General features: G+C 50.4%; 1 protein-coding gene across 2 annotated transcripts in view; it reads right to left on the bottom strand.

Moving 5' to 3' along the window:
- Nucleotides 1-22,090, bottom strand: part of RAB6A (RAB6A, member RAS oncogene family) — a 40,591-nt gene extending 18,501 nt beyond the window's left edge. The window contains exon 1 of one of the 2 annotated variants that reach the window (XM_063951181.1): nucleotides 21,805-22,090. In XM_063951181.1, coding sequence (XP_063807251.1) covers nucleotides 21,805-21,874 — 70 coding nt within the window. In that variant the 5' untranslated portion in view covers nucleotides 21,875-22,090. The remainder of the gene's footprint in view (nucleotides 1-21,804) is intronic. The other variant, XM_063951180.1, reaches the window with a different exon arrangement.
- Between the last annotated feature and the right edge of the window lie 1,983 nt (nucleotides 22,091-24,073).

Genomic DNA, 24,073 nt, shown 5'->3' with positions numbered 1-24,073 from the left:
CGGCTGAAAGGAGACTCCCCACTGCCGGCGGACAGCGCAGGAACTCATGTATAATGCACCAGGCCGAGTCTAGCAGAACATCGCACAGTATGTCCTAGTGATGCCAGCATTAATTAGTCATTAAGCTGTGCCCTATTTGTTTACGTGTGGGCGAGAGGCTCTCTGCCCTGCAGAACATCTGCCGGACTATGGGCCTTATTCACCGTTGTACGCAACCATGATGGTCTCCATACAATTCAGATCCTGGGAGGACTGCGCAGGTCCTTCATCGTAGCACGCTCTGCTCCCTAAGCCGCAGCGCCTTATGGGAGCAGTGAGGGGGCGGCACCAAGCAGCATTCTCCCGATAATGGGGGCACGTCATCTACGTTTTATGAAAGTGCCAGGGCAGGTGTCAGATTGACCGCCTCATCTGCGCTACCGAGGCCAGTAAATCAGAGTAGCCGCAGACTCAGATGGCCGATGCGGCAGACATGACTGATGATCTGAAGCAGCGTCCTCGGATCTGCGATAGTGGCAGTGGGTATCTTCTGCCCTTAGATGCCTCCTGCGGCATTAGCATATTTAAGCATCACTGCTGCCTCCAAAGATGCAGCAACAATTTAAGAAGCGTCCATTCCTGAATCGCTCCCTATGACAGTATCCCTACAACGGTACAGAAACCACCAACCTGCTATGTGATACTGTAACGCCGGCTGGGGAACAGCGACCACCAACCTGCTATGTGATACTGTACCCCAGGCTGGGGAACAGCGTCTACTGACCTGCTATGTGATACTGTAACGCCGGCTGGGGAACAGCGACCACTGACCTGCTATGTGATACTGTAACGCCGGCTGGGGAACAGCGACCACCAACCTGCTATGTGATACTGTACCACAGGCTGGGGAACAGAGTCTACTGACCTGCTATGTGATACTGTAACACAGGCTGGGGAACAGCGACCACCGACCTGCTATGTGATACTGTAACGCCGGCTGGGGAACAGCGACCACTGACCTGCTATGTGTTACTGTACCACAGGCTGGGGAACAGCGACCACCGACCTGCTATGTGATACTGTAACGCCGGCTGGGGAACAGCGACCACTGACCTGCTATGTGATACTGTAACGCCGGCTGGGGAACAGCGACCACCAACCTGCTATGTGATACTGTACCACAGGCTGGGGAACAGAGTCTACTGACCTGCTATGTGATACTGTAACACAGGCTGGGGAACAGCGACCACCGACCTGCTATGTGATACTGTAACGCCGGCTGGGGAACAGCGACCACTGACCTGCTATGTGTTACTGTACCACAGGCTGGGGAACAGCGACCACCGACCTGCTATGTGATACTGTAACGCCGGCTGGGGAACAGCGACCACCAATCTGCTATGTGATACTGTAACGCCGGCTGGGGAACAGCGACCACCGACCTGCTATGTGATACTGTAACGCCGGCTGGGGAACAGCGACCACTGACCTGCTATGTGATACTATAACGCCGGCTGGGGAACAGCGACCACCAACCTGCTATGTGATACTGTAACGCCGGCTGGGGAACAGCGACCACCAACCTGCTATGTGATACTGTAACGCCGGCTGGGGAACAGCGACCACCAACCTGCTATGTGATACTGTACCCCAGGCTGGGGAACAGCGTCTACTGACCTGCTATGTGATACTGTAACGCCGGCTGGGGAACAGCGACCACTGACCTGCTATGTGATACTGTAACGCCGGCTGGGGAACAGCGACCACCAACCTGCTATGTGATACTGTAACGCCGGCTGAGGAACAGCGACCACTGACCTACTATGTGATACTGTAACGCCGGCTGGGGAACAGCGACCACCAACCTGCTATGTGATACTGTAACGCCGGCTGAGGAACAGCGACCACTGACCTGCTATGTGATACTGTAACGCCGGCTGGGGAACAGCGACCACTGACCTGCTATGTGATACTGTAACGCCGGCTGGGGAACAGCGACCACCAATCTGCTATGTGATACTGTAACGCCGGCTGGGGAACAGAGTCTACTGACCTGCTATGTGATACTGTAACACAGGCTGGGGAACAGCGACCACCGACCTGTTATGTGATACTGTAACACAGGCTGGGGAACAGCGACCACCGACCTGCTACACTATACTGTACCACAGGCTGGGGGAAGGGCACCCATCGACCTGCTACGCAATACTGTAAAGCATGCTGGGGAACAGCGACCACTGACCTGCTACACTATACTGTAACGCATGCTTGGGTAGAGCAGATTCTTCTATACGACTATAATGTATTTTTTGCAGACAGTGGCCCTGGCTTCCAACCAAGTTGTGCTGTAGTAATTGGGGAAGTCAGACAGATGAGAGAGTCTTTACTATCTAAAACCGTATCCCTGGGGCACGTTCCCTTCCAGCGCAAACATTAACTCATCTCCATCCTGAGAAAGGACCCTCTCCATACACGAGACCATTCCCGCATTCCACAGAGCTAAAACTGTATCACCTGGGACCATTCCAGGTGTACACACAGGTAATAACTACCTGGCCTCCTGTCCGTAAGAGGGCGCTGATACTGCAGGTGCTCTACTGAATAACAGAGGGAGGACTGTGTGTGAGAGACTCAGCCTGTGTTATCTCAGACTGATCTCTAGGATATTTTCAGAACCTTTCACTGCGCAACCAATATCGTCGCACAATGCTGACAAGCCGACCCCATCGCTGCGGCACTCGCCACTACGTCCACAGGGGGCTATCACACATGACTACGACAAGCAGGAGAGCTGTGCGAGACGGTCACCTGCCCATTACAAGGCAATACTTTACAGTTTTGTAATCATCAGAACGGAAATAGCGTATAATATACTCGTGGACCGCATGTGATGTTAAGAACCCAGCCACCGTATTCTTATATTTTATTCCCAGTAAATTGCCTTTGTTCTATACACAAATGTCAACTTTCATAGTATGGGTGGGATGGCTGTTACCTCAGGATAACTACAGAGGGAGGGACGCCATCTTCTCTGAATAGAGACAGTTATAAAACCTTGTCTCATTTCTGCCTTGACCCCGGCGCCCATTATCCACACTGGGAAAGCAGGAGGAAGCCTTGTCCGCGGGATGAATGATCTCCCACTGAGCACCTTGCTCTCAGCTACAACTGTAATTGGCTGGAAGCTTCCGGCACTGGTAGAATCCCACAGACTGCATGGAACGTACGTTCCTGTAATATCTCTACGGGCCGAACCAGACCATCGCTGCTGGGGAACAGGTACCCCAATACATGCAGCATATAATTAGGATGATGAGCTGCAAGCTAGCATCAGGCACTGTGCCGTGTTACAGGCAAGTACAGGATGACATCAGAGGGGGCAGATGTGCAGTAAGTAAATACCTGCTGTGAGAGGAGGCATCTGGGCTGCAGGGTAGCATGAGTTACAGTGCCGTGTTACAGGTAAGTACAGGGTGACATTGTAGGGGGCTGATGGGTCTCCTATGGAATACACAGAAGGCACCAGGTATATACATATTGCAGACACTATACATCACCCATAGCGGAGGATATAGCGGTTACACAGCCGCACATTTTCAGTTTTCCCATTTCTGACCCTGGAATATGAAACCATTGTCCCTCAGGGGGAGATCTGATCACAACCAATCACTGCCCAGCTACCATTTATCCACTACATGCCAAAAACGGATTGGATATTATGGACAACACCTCCCCTTCCTCTCTAGAAGGCTTGATACATCTCCCCCTCCGTGAGATTTCAGTATCTCACCCAGGTGAATGGATGGGAAGCTCCCACTTATATCTGCCCCAGGGTGTATCCTCCATTCTCCTTGTGGGCAGAGCCACCAAGAACTAGTGACATCATTGAGGCACGAGGCTCCATCACTAGTCAGATCACTAGTTTAAAGTGAACCGATAGACTGCGCATCAGTTCCACCCACAAAATGGCTTCCTCCATTGGGGTCGATTCAATTCGGCAACAGTTGAATAGCGCCGGGAATTAGCTCCCGACGCTATTCAATTCAGCTCCAGTTAAGTCGGAGATGGCCCGTTCTCGCCAACTTAACAGGTATTTTTGTCGGGAGAAAGGGCATTCTCCGACTTAACTACCCGCGGCGATGCTGATTCCCGACAGAATCAGCCTCGCGGCAGCACTTTTGTCGGGTTTCTTCTCTCATCCCCCGGGGATGAGAGTAGAATTCCCAACAATTGCGGGTCAGTCGTCGCTGTATTGAATAGCGCCGGGAGCAAACTCCCGGCGCTATTCAACTGTTGCCGAATTGAATCGACCCCATTGTGCGCAGACTAACGGGTATATGTCACAGGCTGTGTTTGAAAAAAAATAAGATTTTACTCACCGGTAAATCTATCTCTCGTAGTCCGTAGTGGATGCTGGGACTCCGTAAGAACATGGGGAATAGCGGCTCCGCAGGAGACTGGGCACAACTAAAGAAAGCTTTAGGACTACCTGGTGTGCACTGGCTCCTCCCCCTATGACCCTCCTCCAAGCCTCAGTTAGGACACTGTGCCCGGAAGAGCTGACACAATAAGGAAGGATTTTGAATCCCGGGTAAGACTCATACCAGCCACACCAATCACACCGTATAACTCGTGATACTATACCCAGTTAACAGTATGAAATATAACTGAGCCTCTCAACAGATGGCTCAACAATAACCCTTTAGTTAGGCAATAACTATAAACAAGTATTGCAGACAATCCGCACTTGGGATGGGCGCCCAGCATCCACTACGGACTACGAGAAATAGATTTACCGGTGAGTAAAATCTTATTTTCTCTGACGTCCTAAGTGGATGCTGGGACTCCGTAAGGACCATGGGGATTATACCAAAGCTCCCAAACGGGCGGGAGAGTGCGGATGACTCTGCAGCACCGAATGAGCAAACTCTAGGTCCTCCTCAGCCAGGGTATCAAACTTGTAGACTGTTGCAAAAATGTTTGAACCCGACCAAGTAACAGCTCGGCAAAGTTGTAAAGCCGAGACCCCTCGGGCAGCCACCCAAGAAGAGCCCACTTTCCTCGTGGAATGGGCTTTTACAGATTTAGGGTGCGGCAGTCCAGCCGCAGCATGTTCAAGTTGAATCGTGCTACAGATCCAGCGAGCAATAGTCTGCTTAGAAGCAGGAGCACCCAGCTTGTTGGGTGCATACAGGATAAATAGCGAGTCAGTTTTCCTGACTCCAGCCGTCCTGGAAACATATACTTTTCAGGGCCCTGACTACGTCCAGTAACTTGGAATCCTCCAAGTCCCAAGTAGCCGCAGGCACCACAATAGGTTGGTTCACATGAAAAACTGATACCACCTTAGGAAGGAATTGGGAACGAGTCCTCAATTCCGCCTTATCCATATAAAATACAGATAAGGCTTTTGTATGACAAAGCCGCCAATTCCGATACACGCCTGGCCGACGCCACAGCCCACAGCATGACCACTTTCCACGTGAGGTATTGTAGCTCCACGGATTTAAGTGGCTCAACCCAATGCGACTTCAGGAAATCCAACACCACGTTTAGATCCCACGGTGCCACTTGAGGCACAAACGGGGGCTGACTATGCAGCACTCCCTTAACAAAAGTCCGAACTTCAGGCAGTGAAGCCAGTTCTATTTTGGAAGAAAATCGATAGAGCCGAAATCTGGACCTTCATGGAACCCAATTTTAGGCCCATAGTCACCTCTGACTGTAGGAAGTGCAGAAATCGACCTAGCTGAAATTTCTCCTTTGGGGCCTTCCTGGCCTCACAGCACGCAACATATTTCCACCATATGCGGTAATAATGGTTTGCGTTCACTTCTTTCCTAGCTTTAAATAGCGTAGGGATAACTTCCTCCGGAATGCCCTTTTCCTTCAGGATCCGGCGTTCAACCGCCATGCCGTCAAACGCAGCCGCGGTACGTCTTGGAACAGACAGGCCCCCTGCTGCAGCAGGTCCTGTCTGAGCGGCAGAGGCCATGGGTCCTCTGAGATCATTTCTTGGAGTTCTGGTTACCAAGCTCTTCTTGGCCAACCCGGAACAATGAGTATAGTTCTTACTCCTCCCCTTCTTATTATTCTCATTACCCTGGGTAAGAGAGGCAGAGAAGGGAACACATACACCGACTGGTACACCCACGGTGTTAACAGAGCGTCCACAGCTATCGCCTGAGGGTCCCTTGACCTGGCGCAATATCTTTGTAGCTTTTTGTTGAGGCGGGACGCCATCATGTCCACCTGTGGCCTTTCCCAACGGTGTACAATCATTTGGAAAACTTCTGGATGAAGTCCCCACTCTCCCGGGTGGAGGTCGTGTCTTCTGAGAAAGTCTGCTTCTCAGTTGTCCACTCCGGGAATGAACACTGCTGACAGTGCTAACACATGATTTTCCGCCCATCGGAGAATCCTTGTGGCTTCTGCCATCGCCATCCTGCTTCTTGTGCCGCCCTGTCGGTTTACATGAGCGACCGCCGTGATGTTGTCTGACTGGATCAGCACCGGCCGGTGTTGAAGCAGGGGTCTAGCCTGACTTAGGGCATTGTAAATGGCCCTTAGTTCCAGAATATTTATGTGTAGGGAAGTCTCTTGACTTCTCCATAGCCTTGGAAGTTTCTTCCCTGTGTGACTGCCCCCCAGCCTCGAAGGCTGGCATCCGTGGTCACCAGGACCCAGTCCTGTATGCCGAATCTGCGGCCCCCTAGAAGATGAGCACTCTGCAGCCACCACAACAGCGACACCCTGGCCCTTGGAGACAGGGTTATCCGCAGATGCATCTGAAGATGCGACCCGGACCACTTGTCCAACAGATCCCACTGGAAAATCCTTGCATGGGACCTGGCGAATGGAATTTCTTCGTAAGAAGCTACCATCCTTCCCAGGGCTCGCGTGCATTGATGCACCGACACCTGTATACGTATTAGGAGGTCTCTGTCTAGAGACGACAACTCCTTGGACTTCTCCTCCGGGAGAAACCCTTTTTATCCTTTTCTGTGTCCAGAACCATACCCAGGAACAGTAGACGCGTCGTAGGAACCAGCTGCGACTTTGGAATATTCAGAATCCAGCCGTGCTGTTGTAGCACTTCCCGAGATAGTGCTACTCCGCCGAACAACTGCTCCCTGGACCTCGCCTTTATAAGGAGATCTTCCAAGTACGGGAATATTATTTCGGCCATTACCTTGGTAAATACCTCTGTGCCGGGGACAGACCAACGGCAACGTCTGGAATTGGTAATGACAATCCTGTACCACAATTTTGAGGTACTCCTGGTGAAGAGGGTAAATAGGGACATGCAGGTAAGCATCCTTGATGTCCAGTGATACCATGAAATTCCATGAGCGATTCCATTTTGAACTTGAACCTTCGTATATAAAAGTGTTCAAGGCTTTCAATTTTAGAATGGGTATCACCTAACCGTCTGGTTTCGGTACCACAACATTTTGGAATAGTAACCCCGGCCTTGTTGAAGGAGGGGTACCTTGATTTCACCTGCTGGAAGTACAGCTTGTGAATTGCCGCCAGTACTACCATTCTCCGAGGGCAGCAGGCAAGGCTGATGTGAGGTAACGGCGAGGGGGAGTCTCCTCGAACTCCAGCCTGTATCCCTGTGATACTATTTGCAGAACCTAGGGATCCACCTGTGGGCAAGCCCACTGGTCCCTGAAGTTCCCGAGACGCGCCCCTACCGCACCTGTCTCCACCTGTGGAGCCCCAACGTCATGCGGTGGACTCAGAGGAAGCGGGCGAAGATTTTTGATCCTGGGAACTGGCTGCTGGTGCAGCTTTTTCCTTCTTCCCTTGTCTCTGTGCAGAAAGGAAGCGCCTTTGACCTGCTTGCTTTTCTGAAGCCGAAAGGACTGTACCTGAAAATACAGTGCTTTCTTAGGCTGTGAGGAAACCTGAGGTAAAAAATTTTCTTCCCAGCTGTTGCTGTGGATACGAGGTCCCAGAGACCATCCCCAAACAATTCCTCACCCTTATAAGGCAGAATCTCCATGTGCCTTTTATAGGCAGCATCACCTGTCCACTGCCGGGTTTCTAATACCCTCCTGGCAGAATGGACATTGCATTAATTCTGGATGCCAGACGGCAAATATCCCTCTGTGCATCCTTTATATCTAAGACGACGTCTTTAATATGCTCTATGTTAGCAAACTATTATCCCTGTCTTAGAGTATTAATATTATCTGACTTGGTATCAGACCACGCTGCAGCAGCACTATTTATGCTGAGGTAATTGCAGGTCTCAGTATATAACCTGAGTGTGTATATACAGACTTCAGGATAGCCTCCTGCTTTTTATCAGCAGGCTCCTTCAAGGTGGCCGTATCCTAAGACGGCAGTGCCACCTTTTTTGACAAATGTGTGAGCGCCTTATCCACCCTAAGGGATATCTCCCAACGTGACCTATCCACTGGCGGGAAAGGGTACGCCATCAGTAACTTTTTAGAAATTACCAGTTTCTTATCGGGGGAACCCTCGCTACTTTTTACACACTTCATTCATTCATCTGATGGGGGAACAAAACACTGGCTGCTTTTTCTCCCCAAAAATAAAACCCCTTTTATGTGGTACTTGGGTTCAGGTCAGAAATGCTTAACACATTTTTCATTGCCGAGATCATGTAACGGATGTTCCTAGTGGATTGTGTATATGTCTCAACCTCGTCGACACTGGAGTCAGACTCCGTGTCGACATCTGTGTCTGCCATCTGAGGTAACGGGCGCTTTTTTGAGCCCCTGATGGCCTTTGAGACGCCTGGGCAGGCGCGGGCTGAGAAGCCGGCTGTCCCACAGCTGTTTTACGTCATCCAGCCTTCTATGTAAGGAGTTGACATTGTCGGTTAATACCTTCCACCTATCCATCCACTCTGGTGTCGGCCCCACAGGGGGCGACATCCCATTTATCGGCCTCTGCTCCACCTCCACGTAACCTTCCTCATCCCACATGTCGACACAGCCATACCGACACACAGCACACACACAGGGAATGCTCTGACTGAGGACAGGACCCCACAAAGTCCTTTGGGGAGACAGAGAGAGTATGCCAGCACACACCAGAGCGCTATATAATGCAGGGATTAACACTATAACTGAGTGATTTTTCCCCCCAATAGCTGCTTGTATAAACAATATTGCGCCTAAATTTAGTGCCCCCCCTCTCTTTTTAACCCTTTGAGCCTGAAAACTACAGGGGAGAGCCTGGGGAGCAGTCTTCCAGCTGCACTGTGAAGAGAAAATGGCGCCAGTGTGCTGAGGGAGATAGCTCCGCCCCTTTTTCGCGGACTTTTCTCCCGCTTTTTTCTGGATTCTGGCAGGGGTATTTATCACATATATAGCCTCTGGGGCTATATATTGTGATTATTTTGCCAGCCAAGGTGTATTTATTGCTTCTCAGGGCGCCCCCCCCCCCCCCCCAGCGCCCTGCACCCTCAGTGACCGGAGTGTGAAGTGTGTATGAGGAGCAATGGCGCACAGCTGCAGTGCTGTGCGCTACCTTGGTGAAGACTGATGTCTTCTGCCGCCGATTTTCCGGACTCTTCTTGCTTCTGGCTCTGTAAGGGGGCCGGCGGCGCGGCTCCGGGACCGAACATCAATGGCCGGTTCCATGCGGTCGATCCCTCTGGTGCTAATGGTGTCCAGTAGCCTAAGAAGCCCAAGCTGGCTGCAAGCAGGTAGGTTCGCTTCTTCTCCCCTTAGTCCCTCGATGCAGTGAGCCTGTTGCCAGCAGGTCTCACTGTAAAATAAAAAACCTAACATATACTTTCTTTCTAGGAGCTCAGGAGCCCCTAGTGTGCATCCAGCTCAGCCGGGCACAAGAATCTAACTGAGGTCTGGAGGAGGGTCATAGGGGGAGGAGCCAGTGCACACCAGGTAGTCCTAAAGCTTTCTTTAGTCGTGCCCAGTCTCCTGCGGAGCCGCTATTCCCCATGGTCCTTACGGAGTCCCAGCATCCACTTAGGACGTCAGAGAAATGACAGTGAGTTGTCTGATACTTTCTCTCTCTCCACTTTATCTCCACCCAAGGCTTAGTACATAGGCCCATTAGCGCCTTGTGTGACCCGGACGGTCTGTGATGAGAATAGTTGGGGACCAGAAGAGGAACACAAGATACCTTCAGCAGCACTGCAGAGATAATCCCAGCACAGCGCAGCTCTCTGCCCAGACACCGCTGCACCTCCCATCCCAGCTGTCCGGACACGTATCCCTCGCTCGGCTGCACTCACAAAGCAAACGTGTCTTTCCAGCTGGGCTGGAGGCTCCCAGACATCATCAACCCTACAAAGCTGTGCTAATGGTGAGGCGGGAGTCACACTGCAGCCTCAGGAGCATACCCCCAACTCCACCCAACAACATGGACGTCTATCCTATAACCTCGCCGCAGGTTCGACAGGATCCGGAAACAAGCTTTCACTAAAATTACAGATACAGCCCATGTCAGTCCCACTAGTCTGTTATATAGTAAATTCATCTCTTCCTCCCTCTCCAGCAGCTACTCCCACAGTATATGAAAACGCATTTCCGTTACCTAGGAGACTACAAGACAATGGCAAACCCCTGCTTTCACACTGAGTTGCAGCACAAGAGGACAGCACCACACCCAATGGCAAAAAATAGCCGCACAACTCAAGTCGCGTTTCTCCGCAACGCAGACGCCACTACATAAACTCTTGGACCTAGACGCTACTGTGAAATGGAACTGCGCCCATCGATAACACGGGACACAACAAGTCCAGCATTCAAACTATGCTCTGAGCCCTCCTAAGTGGAACTACAAGCCACAGCATGCTCATCATTCCACTGAGGAAAGCCTATCTGCCATACACAGGCAGAGAAAAGATCTGTCTCTGAATTTGAACACAGCAGAAATACAGACACTGGTTATTTCAAGGTAAAACGATGAATCGCATTAGGATTTATGGCAATGTGCGAGGACGCCCAAGTGCACATATATCAGCCAGTTACAATAGCCTGCACATAACAAGTTTTCCCTCACATCTCATGGAACGCATCAATGTTAGGAAATTTAATTCCCCTCCAAAATGTGCTGTTGCTTGCACTGCAGCTGTAACAATGGTAAAGTGTTACTCCAGAGGTTCACAAACGTGGTCCTCAAGGCACCCCGACAGTCCTGGATATAAAGGTTATCCATGATTGGCCACAGGTAACTTAATTAGCACCTTGGTCAATTTGATTTAACCATCTGTACCTAAATCCTGGACTGTTAGGGTGCCTTGAGGACTGCGTTTGGGAACCTCTGTTACTCCACACGTGAGCACACACACGCACAGCTGTAGCTCCTCCCACATCTTTATAGAATCCGATCGTTATTTGGGCTACTGTGACACAAATGGCTCCGCCCCTGTGTACAAATCACACAGTCCAGAGGTCTACATATAAATTAGGAGTCACTACTTTGTGGTGCAATAGGATTGTGAGTCACTACTGTGAAGCGTAATATGAACTGGGGGTAGTACACGATTTTGGGTGCATTAGAGTATATATAATTTATTACGATAATTGTATGTAAAAGCTTTAGTGATGCGTTGCATCCAAACTTTTGCCCTCCTCAGTCATCGGCACCCTGCCCGAAAAATCTTAGAGCGAACAATACATAGATACATACAAAGAAGTTAGAAACTTGTCATTGGCTGGTCAGTACGGATGGTGTATTCCCAGCCAAGAGTAAAGGGACGCAACAGACAACAACACATTTATTCATATAGCCCCACACCACATGGGGAAGATTTATCAAACCTTCTAAAAAGGAGGTGTTGCCCACAGCAACGAATCAGATTCTGCCAATTGTTTATCTAGTATGTTTAATAAAAACGATAGCTGCAATCTGATTGGTTGCTACAGGCAACACATCCACTTAACCTCTTTAGGATTGGTAAATTTTTCTGAAAAGTAAAAGTATAATAATGACGTACCAGCAAATACGTGCCAGCAAATCTTCCTACAATTAATTACTTTACAATTAAACGGGAAAATCCAGGGGAAGAAGATTAAGGCCCATCCTCAATAAAACTAACCATAACCGCTATACTTAATACCCTATCCCAAACCGCTAAACAAACCCCAATACCCTACCCCAATTGCTTAAACTAACCCTAATACCCTATCCCAAACCGCTATACAAACCCTAACCCCCTCTCCCAATCCCCCTAAACTAACTTAATACCCTATCGCAAACCACTAAACCAACCCCAATACCCTTTCCTTAATACCCTAACCCAATCCCCTACACTAACCCTAAAGGCAAACTGGATGGGTCATCTGGTTATTATCTGCCGTCTAATATTAAATTACCTGACAGCGGAGGGAAATCACCCAGTACAGCTGCAGAATGTATGGCAGGGAAGGGACAAATAGCATACCATGGTAAATCTCCCGGCAGCCAACATCCATATACGCCCCAATAGGGGCTGGCTAGAGACCTTCAGCACTACACATTCAGTTTCAGATGATTGTGTATACTGGGGCTAATACAAGATGATCCCAATCTTCCTGTATGTCGCTATGGAACACTATGGGGAGATTCAATTCAGCGCAATGGATGCTATGAGCAGCTCCGGGATGACACATTGCCCCCCGGTGGCAGCAAAAGCTGGCAACATTAGCCATAGTGTTTGTGGTCGACATGTGCACAGAAGGACATTGCCACAGGACAGCGCTTTGAATTGAAACCCCCCCCCCCCCCCTTATGTTTTATATATGATTCAGTCTGGCCTAACATTGGAAACCCTTCATTCCAACAACATGTAACGTGACCCATGTATACAAAGTCTGCATACTGCCAGCAATATGTCATTAACGACGTAAGCGATGTATGGACATAATGACGCATTATAAACACAACACTTTCATTTTTGTGCTAACAGCGTCTGTGATTGCGTGAGTTATAATAACATGTAAAGACCACGTTAGTCAGTGACTACCTCTAAGAATAACATAGGGCCTGATGCGGTCACCACTGAGCGATTATCAGCAGACCGCGCATACGTCACAGCCGCAGTGCAAACACGCCAAGGTACCTTTGCGATGCCGCTCGCAGAGAGTGAGTGACAGGAAGAGGCCATTTGGGGGGCGGTAACGGGGAGTGTCTGCTAAAATGCAGGCGTGACCGATTTCTGGGCGTGTCTGCGTTCAAATGCAATCTCCTACGCATAAAACGTGGCACCAGTGTCGCAGCCATTCTGCGCAGCTGCGGAGACACTGATGGGAGTCTATGTTCCTCGCTTCTGTGTCGTGGTTGCGACGGGGTACGCAGTTGCTTAAAATGTTGCGATGGATTCGGTGGGTGTCTTTGTCCACTTGTGGGTCGGCTGCTACACTTGCACTGCCTTGCAATTCCGTCACTGAAAAGGATCGATGCTGCGTCGGCATTGCGGCCGCATCAGAATGTGGCGCACTGTGCGATGTACACTAGGACTAGCTATCCCAGTACTCGTATAACACACTGGGGCACGCATTTCTCTGCAGCAGCCAATGCACTCACTGAATGTCTGCCTAGTAAACCTAAAACCAGGATTTACCTACCAGTAAGCTGCGAGTGCCAGGCCTGCCGTCACCACCAATGTATGATGCCAGGGCGTTACTGCCCCAGCTCATTAGAGGGTATGCCGTAGAAACACCTGGGGCACTCAGCGCAGATTTATCAGGAGCGATCTGCAGACGCACTACCGGACACATAAACGTATTGATCCGCTTGGAAGTGCTCTGCTCGTCCGCACTGCCAAGAATTCCAATTTCCTGCCCTAAGTGTATTCCCTACTCATGACTCATGGATAGATTACATTTACTACCCCCCCAGGAGCTGGGATCAGCAGCATTACACACATCTGGGGGCATCCGTATCACATGGAAGAGCTGCGAGGGGAAGCAACACCCTCTTCCTCTCTAGTTCCGGAGTCTTGGGAGACAGGTCGCACAGACAATGGGGATGAGTCTCACTAGGGTCACAGGAATGGGAAGCGGCTCGGTAAAGGGCTGATACACTGTGAGCTGGGAGATGGCACTAGGTGAAAGCAGCGGTATCAGGTGCTTAGTCTGCGCCCCCCACAGAACGCTGTTGTGTTCACTAACCATTGATGTATCCGTCAGACTTCGCACTAGGAGAATACTTATCTGATGGCGTCTACAGGTCCATCCACCTTAGGAGTTAAAGTGCATTTAAAAGGCTTTACAGATGCGCTTTAAAAGTACGAGGCTATCGCAGACGTATGTGACAAAGCAGGAACCTGGTGGCATTTACAGTCTAGTTTATTACAGAACGAGGTGTTCATTTACAGACATCTACGGAATATTCAGCGCACCACAGTGCGGCCCAATAGGCAGAAGAAGGATCCCTTCTCGCTGTACGGTGCACATAGCAAAATCCGTCATCCTATACCCACAGTGAGGGGGGTCCCTTCCAGCAATGAGCCCCTCAGCAATGACCTGTGCTACAGCTATACACATCAGATCACAGATACTGTATATTCCCTTTATTAATGAGACAGGTGGCACCTGTACCCTCTCGGGGTCACCTATGTGAGAGCTGCCGCTGTAATAAGCATCAGAAGGGTTAAAGGTGAGAATAACGTCATAGGTGACTGATCAGAGGCTGGGAGTCAGCTCCTTGTTATCAGCATTTCATACAATGTCTGTGGACAGATGCAATAAAAGAAGATTAAAGGTCAATAAAATGTCATTGTGACACTGGAGCCTGTGTCTGATACGTCCTCAGTACACACCGGTCACATTCCCCCAGAACAACAGCTGTATTTACAGGGTTGAAGCTTATCCAGGGCTCATCCAGCAGGAATGCCAGAAGCTTCTGATCTCAGATACTGAGGGAGAACTGGGCGAGGACTGGTGCCATTACCCACGTTACGCCAAGTGTGCCGAATAAATGCCAGAGTGACCCATGACTATAAGCTGAGAAACCACCCACAGTGCAATGCTACGCCAAGTGTGCCAAATAAATGCCAGAGCAACCCAAGTGTGCCAAATAAATGCCACAATGACCCATGACTATAAGCTGAAAAACCACCCACAGTGCAATGCTACGCCAAGTGTGCCAAATAAATGCCAGAGCGACCCAAGTGTGCCGAATAAATGCCAGAGCGACCCATGACTATAAGCTGATAAACCACCCACAGTGCAATGCTACGCCAAGTGTGCCAAATAAATGCCAGAGCAACCCAAGTGTGCCAAATAAATGCCACAATGACCCATGACTATAAGCTGAGAAACCACCCACAGTGCAATGCTACGCCAAGTGTGCCAAATAAATGCCAGAGCGACCCATGACTATAAGCTGAGAAAGCACCTACACCGCAACGCTACGCCAAGTGTGCCGAATAAATGCCAGAGCGACCCACAACTGTAAGCTGAGGAAGCACCCACAGCGCAATGTCTGTGTGATGCACTGGTCACAAATATAATGCAGGAGAGGCCATAGGACTCTGAAAATCACATTTTGACATTGGGGGGTCATTCCGAGTTGTTCGCTCGTTATTTTTTTCTCGCAACGGAGCGATTAGTCGCTAATGCGCAATGTCCGCAGTGTGACTGCGCCAAGTAAATTTGCTATGCAGTTAGGTTTTTTACTCACGGCATTACGAGGCTTTTTCTTCGTTCTGGTGATCGTAATGTGATTGACAGGAAGTGGGTGTTTCTGGGCGGAAACTGGCCGTTTAATGGGAGTGTGTGAAAAAACGCTACCGTTTCTGGGAAAAACGCGGGAGTGGCTGGAGAAACGGAGGAGTGTCTGGGCGAACGCTGGGTGTGTTTGTGACGTCAAACCAGGAACGAAACTGACTGAACTGATCGCAGATGCCGAGTAAGTCTGGAGCTACTCAGAAACTGCTAAGAAGTGTCTATTCGCAATTTAGAGAATCTTTCGTTCGCAATTTTGATAAGCTAAGATTCACTCCCAGTAGGCGGCGGCTTAGCGTGTGCAAAGCTGCTAAAAGCAGCTTGCGAGCGAACAACTCGGAATGACCCCCATTGTAAAAATGTTACACTATACTATAGTACTATGTTATGCTGTTATACTATTACTGTTTTACACCATACTAAGCTATATTATTCAGTTATAGTATGCTGTACTATTTTATTCTATATCACAGGTTCTCAAACTCGGTCCTCAGGACCCCACACAGTGAATGTTTTGCAGGTCTCCCCACAGAATCACAAGTGAAATAATTTGCTCCACCTGTGGACATTTAAAAAATGTGTCTGTGAGTTAATACACCTGTACACCTGCTGTGTTACCTGCAAAACATGCACTGTGTGGGGTCCTGAGGACCGAGTTTGAGAACCCCTTTTCTATATTATACAGTACTATGCCATACTATGTATCCTATTACTATTTTATACTATACTAAGCTATATTATTCTGTTATAGTATGCTGTACTATTTTATACTATATTACACAGTACTAGGCCATACCATTACTATTTTATACTATACTAAGTTATATTATTCTGTTATAGTATGCTGTACTATTATATTCTATATTATACAGTACTATGCCATACTATGTATACTATTACTATTTTATACTACCAAGCTATATTTTTCTGTTATAGTATGCTGTACTATGTTATGTTATACTATTACTATTTTATGCTATGTTATAATGCAGGGGTGGGGAACCTCCGGCCCGCGGGCCGTATAAGGCCCGCAAAGCCGTTTGCTCCGGCCCACCCGCTTCTCAGTGAGACACGCCACCGCTCAGTCCGGCGGCAGCGTCTCAGCTGTCAGAACAGGGAGGAGAGCGCAGCTGTCGGGTGGGAGCGGCGGCGTGTAGGACTTGAAACCAGCCGCCGGTTCATGAGCCAATCAGAGCTTGCGGACCGGCAGCCAATCAGGAGCCGCGGCTGCCGGTCCGCGAGCTCTGATTGGCTCTCGAACCGGCGGCTGGTTTCAAGTCCTACACGCCGCCGCCCAACATAGCCGCGCTCTCCTCCGCGTTCCCGCCGAAAGGAGCGGTAAGCAGCACGGGGGGGCATCTGTATACCTGGCACTGTGAGGGGCATCTGTATACCTGGCACTGTGAGGGGCATCTGTATACCTGGCACTGTGAGGGGCATCTGTATACCTGGCACTGTGAGGGGCATCTGTATACCTGGCACTGTGGGGGCAATTGTGGATCTGACACTGCACTATTGGGGGCATATGTGTATCGCGTCCCATTTTAACTGGCCACACCCGTTTTTTTGGCACGCGCGCCTCCGGCGCGCACACGCAGTACCTCTAAGGGGCAGACCTACTGGGGGGGCAGAGTAATTTTTTAAGTTGAGAATTTTTGTATGGCCCCCGAAGGATTTTATAAATATCCAATGGCCCTCGGTAGAAAAAAGGTTCCCCACCCCTGTTATAATGGGACAGATGTATTAAGCCTGGAGAAGTGATAAAGCAGTGATAAGTGCAAGGTGATAACGCATCAGCCAATCAGCTCCAATATGTAAATTGACAGATAGAAGCTGATTGGCTGGTGCATTATCACCTTGCACTTAACACTGCTTTATCAATTCTTCAGGCTTAATACATCTGCCCCATTATATGCTATGTCATAATAGGCTATATAATATTTTGCAATACATTATGCTATGCTGTACTGTACTATACTATATTATACCACGCTATTAAACATGTCAGCACAATAATGGATCTTAAAAGTGCATATCAATAAGGCCATAGTGACATTTAATTATCAACCTTCGTCTCGTGTTCATCCGTGTGGCCGCAATTGTGGACGCACACACAACAAACTCAAACTAATTTGATCATAAAACTCACAATAGCACAAAGCAAATCATGATGTGAGGAGGGGAATGGAGGCAGCGATAACACCCCAGACAGAGTTTTATAGTGCAAGGAGCAGGTTCCCCAGCAGCACAGAGTATATCAGGAGAGGGGTGATGTGTCAGTGAGGACAGGGCAGCATGTGACAGGGGCAGTGACATGATGTGAGGAGGGGAATGGAGGCAGCAGGAAGTCACAGACTGAGATATATAGTGGGAGGAGCAGGGTCCCCAGCAGCACAGAGTATATCAGGAGATGAGTGATGTGTCAGTGAGGACAGGGCTACATGTGACAGAGGCAGTGACATGATGTGAGGAGGGGAATGGAGGCAGCAGGAAGCCACAGACTGAGAGTTATATAGTGGGAGGAGCAGGGTCCCCAGCAGCACAGAGTATATCAGGAGATGAGTGATGTGTCAGTGAGGACAGGGCTGCATGTGACAGGGACAGTGACATGATGTGAGGAGGGGAATGGAGGCAGCAGGAAGCCATAGACTGAGAGTTATATAGTGGGAGGAGCAGGGTCCCCAGCAGCACAGAGTATATCAGGAGATGAGTGATGTGTCAGTGAGGACAGGGCTGCATGTGACAGGGACAGTGACATGATGTGAGGAGGGGAATGGAGGCAGCAGGAAGCCATAGACTGAGAGTTATATAGTGGGAGGAGCAGGGTCCCCAGGAGCAGAGTATAAGGGCTGTAACACACTGGCCGGTTTCTCCCGGATGGCAAAAAGCCGGACAAACTTTGTCCGGCTTTTTGCCATCCGGGAGAAACCGGCAGAGTCGCTCACACAGGACGGCTTGAGCAACAGCTGATGAGTATTAGGCCGCCAAGCTCTGAGTTAGAACGTGATGCGCAATTCCAACTTTATTATTTCTGTCCAAATTCACAGACAGCATGCTCAGTGCTGTACATTAGCACCTGCTGTATATTATTCTGCACAGCACGGGCCCATGTGTCTGGCCTGCTCCTGCTTTACCACAGCAGCAATTACCCAGCATGCTCTAATACAGACAAACCCTAAAGCACCACGTGGATTCATCCGGCAGTGACAAATGAATATTAACATCCACCAGATTCTTGCAGTAAATAGTCCGTATTGATCAGAGAAGGAGCTGCAGATGCGGCATGCAGGAGTGATTGCTGAGAATGGGATCTGTCACATACACAGCACTGTACTGCAGCTCTTCCACTCATTGTGTCTGTGTGTGACGTCTGCAGAACATCTCAGATTGCTCAATCGCAGCCATCAGGCACTGACTGGTAACCTATCACCTGCAAAGAGATGACGCATCTGTCTCATCACACGCAGATCTCTGCATACTCAATGAAGAGCTGCCTGATAAGGGCACTAATTGCACACCCCGTATGCGCAGAGATGTATGCGACGGGACCGTTTCCGGCTGCGCCTGCAGAATATATAGGCAACGCAGGCCTCAGCTCAAGTCTTATGGCTGAATTGCTCATTATAGGTTCAAATAATAATGTATGCCTGTACAAAACAATATACATATAGGTGTGTAGGTGCATATAGGATAATAAACTGCATATAAATGAAAAGGATGTAAGGACCATATAAGTGCACGGGGGAGATGCTTTCTACAGGTCTCAGTGATTCCCAGTATCTGGAAAAATTCTGGAGAGGGTGACACATGGTTTCCTGCGCTCACCCTATAGAGAGCCACGTACAGGAGATTATATACATTAGCATCACGTGTGTATAAGGGTCAGTAACAACACCTGGCATCACTGAGGATACAGAACGGCCATCTCTCACATCAGAAACCACACACACACGGCTATCAATATATACACAGTGATTGCAGGCTGCTCCCACACCAGACATGTACATCATATATACACACATATTATACATGATTATATACACATGGTCATTACATGCAGGGATTCGCTGTATATCAGCACGTATACAGCGCAGGGGCTCTATATCATTATGTATAATAGAGATCTATAAGTGATCGGGGTGGCTAGGCGTGACAGGAGGATGTGTGGAACAGGAGAGGGATAGATGAGGATGACCAGGGACATGGGGGTAATTAGAGAATAGTCTGGTGGCGACATGGGGCTGATCAAGGGATGGTATGGGGGGATGAGATGGGGTGATCAGAGGATGGTCTGGGGGGATGAGATGGGGGGGATCAGAGGATGGTCTGGGTGGGGGGGGGATCAGAGGATGGTCTGGGTGGGGGGGGGGGGGTCAGAGGATGGTCTGGGAGGATGAGATGGGGGGGGGGGGTCAGAGGATGGTCTGGGGGGGGATCAGAGGATGGTCTGGGGGGGGGGGGGGATCAGAGGATGGTCTGGGGGGGGGGATCAGAGGATGGTCTGGGGGGGGGGATCAGAGGATGGTCTGGGGGGGGGATCAGAGGATGGTCTGGGGGGGGGGATCAGAGGATGGTCTGGGGGGGGGGCATCAGAGGATGGTCTGGGGGGGGGGGGCATCAGAGGATGGTCTGGGGGGGGGGGCATCAGAGGATGGTCTGGGGGGGGGGGCATCAGAGGATGGTCTGGGGGGGGGGCATCAGAGGATGGTCTGGGGGGGGGGCATCAGAGGATGGTCTGGGGGGGGGCATCAGAGGATGGTCTGGGGGGGGGGGCATCAGAGGATGGTCTGGGGGGAGGATCAGAGGATGGTCTGGGGGGAGGATCAGAGGATGGTCTGGGGGGGGGGGGAGGATCAGAGGATGGTCTGGGGGGGGGAGGATCAGAGGATGGTCTGGGGGGGGGGGGAGGATCAGAGGATGGTCTGGGGGGGGAGGATCAGAGGATGGTCTGGGGGGGGGGGGATCAGAGGATGGTGGGGGGGGGGGGGGATCAGAGGATGGTCTGGGGGGGGGGATCAGAGGATGGTCTGGGGGGGGATCAGAGGATGGTCTGGGGGGGGGATCAGAGGATGGTCTGGGGGGGGGGGAAATGAGGATGGTCTGGGGGGGGGGGAAATGAGGATGGTCGGGGGGGGGGGGGGGGAATCAGAGGATGGTCGGGGGGGGGGGAAATCAGAGGATGGTCGGGGGGGGGAAATCAGAGGATGGTCTGGGGGAGGGGGATCAGAGGATGGTCTGGGGGGGATCGGGTGGGGTGATCAGGGGATGGTTTGGGGGCAATCTGAGGATGGTCTGGGGGTGACATGGGGCTGATCAAGGTATTGGTTTGGGGAATGACATGGGGGCGATCAGAGGATGGTCTTGGGGGATGAGATGGGGGCAATCAGGGTTTGACATGGGGTGATCAGAGGGTGGCATGGGGGTGTTCAGAGGATTGTCTAGAGCTGATGTGGGGGTGATACGAGGGTGGCAAGGGGGTGGACAGAGGCAGGCCTGGGGCTGATCAGTGGCTGGCACGGTGACATGGGTGTGATCAGAGGCAGGTCTGGGGGTGACATAGGGGGTGGCATGGGGGTGACATGTGGCTGATCAAAGGCAGGTCTGGGGGTGACATGGGTGTGATCAGAGGCAGATCAGGGGGTGACACGGGGCTGATCAAAGGCAGATCTGGGGGTGACACGGGGCTGATCAGAGGCAGGTCTGGGGGTGACATGGCATAGGGCTGATCAGAGGCAGGTCTGGGGGTGACATGGCATGGGGCTGATCAGAGGCAGGTCTGGGGGTGACATGGCATAGGGCTGATCAGAGGCAGGTCTGGGGGTGACATGGCATAGGGCTGATCAGAGGCAGGTCTGGGGGTGACATGGCATGGGGCTGATCAGAGGCAGGTCTGGGGGTGACATGGCATAGGGCTGATCAGAGGCAGATCTGGGGGTGACATGGCATAGGGCTGATCAGAGGCAGGCCTGGGGCTGATCAGTGGCTGGCACGGTGACATGGGTGTGATCAGAGGCAGGTCTGGGGGTGACATAGGGGGTGGCATGGGGGTGACATGGCATAGGGCTGATCAGAGGCAGATCTGGGGGTGACATGGCATAGGGCTGATCAGAGGCAGGTCTGGGAGTGGCATGGGGCTGATCAGGGGGTGACCTATATAATCTCTTACCGCTTTGCTCTCCCAGGAAGACCAGCTTGAATTTCCTAAGCGGGTTCCCAAAGTCTCCTCCCGTGGACATGGTGACGGGTAAGGGTGCGCAGGGAATCGGTGCTGCTGATGGCAGTCCTGCCCGTGGCGGGGTCCCGGGGAGATGGGGGAGGCCTGGGAACCGGGAGCGTCGCTGCTGAGGGAGCCGCTTCCCGTGACCTCTCACACACACCTGATAGGGAAACCCCGCCCCGACTGTGCCCAGAGCACGCAAGCCGTCCCCGGAGAGCTCTGCTGCCTGCGCTTGTCTCTGTGGCAACCGGCCAGAGCAGCCAATCACAGCGCCGCAATGACAGCCAATCGCTGGGGAGTGTTTAGGGCTGAGCGGCAGGAGCAGGACGCCATTAAAAGTGTGGCAGAGCAGAGAGGAACACCCAGCCTTGTCTGAGTCTCCTGGCCATAAAACAAACTTCCATTATCTTCTATACTCAATATGTGTATATTTAATATATATATAGATATATCTATCTGTATAGCGATAGATAGATAGATGGATGTGATCCAGGTGACGGCACTGACACCACTGCTCTCCCAATAAAAGTTATATTCATTATTTTCAACCGCCAAGATCCCAACTATCAGGAAATCCTACTGAATCCTTATATTCTACCCTAGTGACATCACTACTCGGCAAATATAAGTTATGACATCACTGCTTACCAAATATATTGTTACTAAATAATTATGTATTGTTTTTACCACACAAAGGGGCAGTCTCAGTTAGCCGTGAGCGGGCGCCGCAATGGGTTAGCGGTATCTGTGTCCCGCTGATTCTCTATAGGCTGCGAGCAGAAATCAGCTTCCGCACCTGACCATTATGCACGTCTAATTGAATCTGTCCCAAAGAGAGGCTAAGGGTAGCGGCACCTCCTGGCAGCCTATTTGCATTACTTTTTTTTTTTTTTAAACATTTCTTTTATTGAAACAGAGAAATCAATAACAGTTGACATGTTTTCTTGAAACATAAGTAATGTGAATATGTAGATACAATGATAATAAATCTCAAATCGTACAAATAACAAGATCATTTGATTAACGATAACAGATACAGGTCAAAACTTTAGTACCAAATAGACATTAAGTGAACATAAACTGGACAAGATCCAGAGCCGCTGCTAACACCCATAAAACACGGGGTTATATAATAACACTGGGGTCTCTCAGATAGACTCTCGTTTCATGCCACAAAGTATTGTGGAAACATTGCATAATCGCTTCTTTGGTAGGAATGCGTAGAGTTTCAATAAAACTTTCCCAAGTGTCAAAGAATCTTTCCGTATGGGATTCTTTTTGAAGAGAGGCTTCCAGCCAATCCATGTGGCAGATGAAAAACTATTTTTCCCTGAACATCTCTAGGGTTGGGATCGAACTTTGTAGGATAGTTGTAGGATGGATTTTTGGGCTGCAGAGGATATTGCTAATAAAGTTTTTTAACTGCTTTGGGGGCTCTAGTACCCATGGGTAGTATGCCGAAAATTGCCCATTCAGGTGTAAGAGGCGCGTAATTGACTAAATGTTCTCAGGGCCGGTGCAAGGTTTCTCGGCACCCTAGGCAAAACTTCTGCCTACTGCCCTTTCCCCCTACCCGTCCTTCAGGTGAAAGGCATACTGCTGCTCTCCCCCACCCCCAGTCTATTGCATGGCTGCTCTCTTCTCCCCATCTCCCCAGTCCGTGTTGGTTCCTGCTGCTCTCACCCCCTCCCCACTGTGTTAAATGTCTGCTGTTCTATCCCCCCACTATCTGTGTGCATTCTGCTGCTCATCTCCACCCCCCACCCCCTTCCCGACTGCTGTTCTCCCCCTCTTTCCTTATCAAATGCAGAGAGTGCACTGTGCAGCCACCTTACCTGCGGACTGCGATGCAGAGTGGGACTGAGTAGTCTGTGAAAGTGCCTGGAATGAAGAGCAGCGCCGCATGTCACCCCCAGCCAGGATTCCAGGAACTGTTAAAGTTACTGCCTGTTCCGGGTGGAGCAGGAGCTGGAGGCTGCAATACGGGAGCTTGGCAGTCACGGCTACTGTAAGATATGAGTGCCGGGGCAATTGTGGCGGTTGTGGGAGGTAGGACCACGCTACCTTTTTCAGGCATCTGTAGAAGGCCGCCCCCTTAGGTCCCGGCGCCCCTAGGCAGCTGCCTAGTGGAAGCTCCGGCCCTGAATGTTCTATAGAAAACCTCCAGATTTGTAACCAAAACCGCTTAAGCAATGGACAAGCCCAAAGGCAATGATAT

This window comes from Pseudophryne corroboree, chromosome 2, assembly GCF_028390025.1.
Source record: "Pseudophryne corroboree isolate aPseCor3 chromosome 2, aPseCor3.hap2, whole genome shotgun sequence".
In the NCBI taxonomy this organism is placed as follows: domain Eukaryota; kingdom Metazoa; phylum Chordata; class Amphibia; order Anura; family Myobatrachidae; genus Pseudophryne; species Pseudophryne corroboree.
Note: the sequence above shows the minus strand (reverse complement) of the source record. Positions and strands in the feature narration are given on the sequence as shown.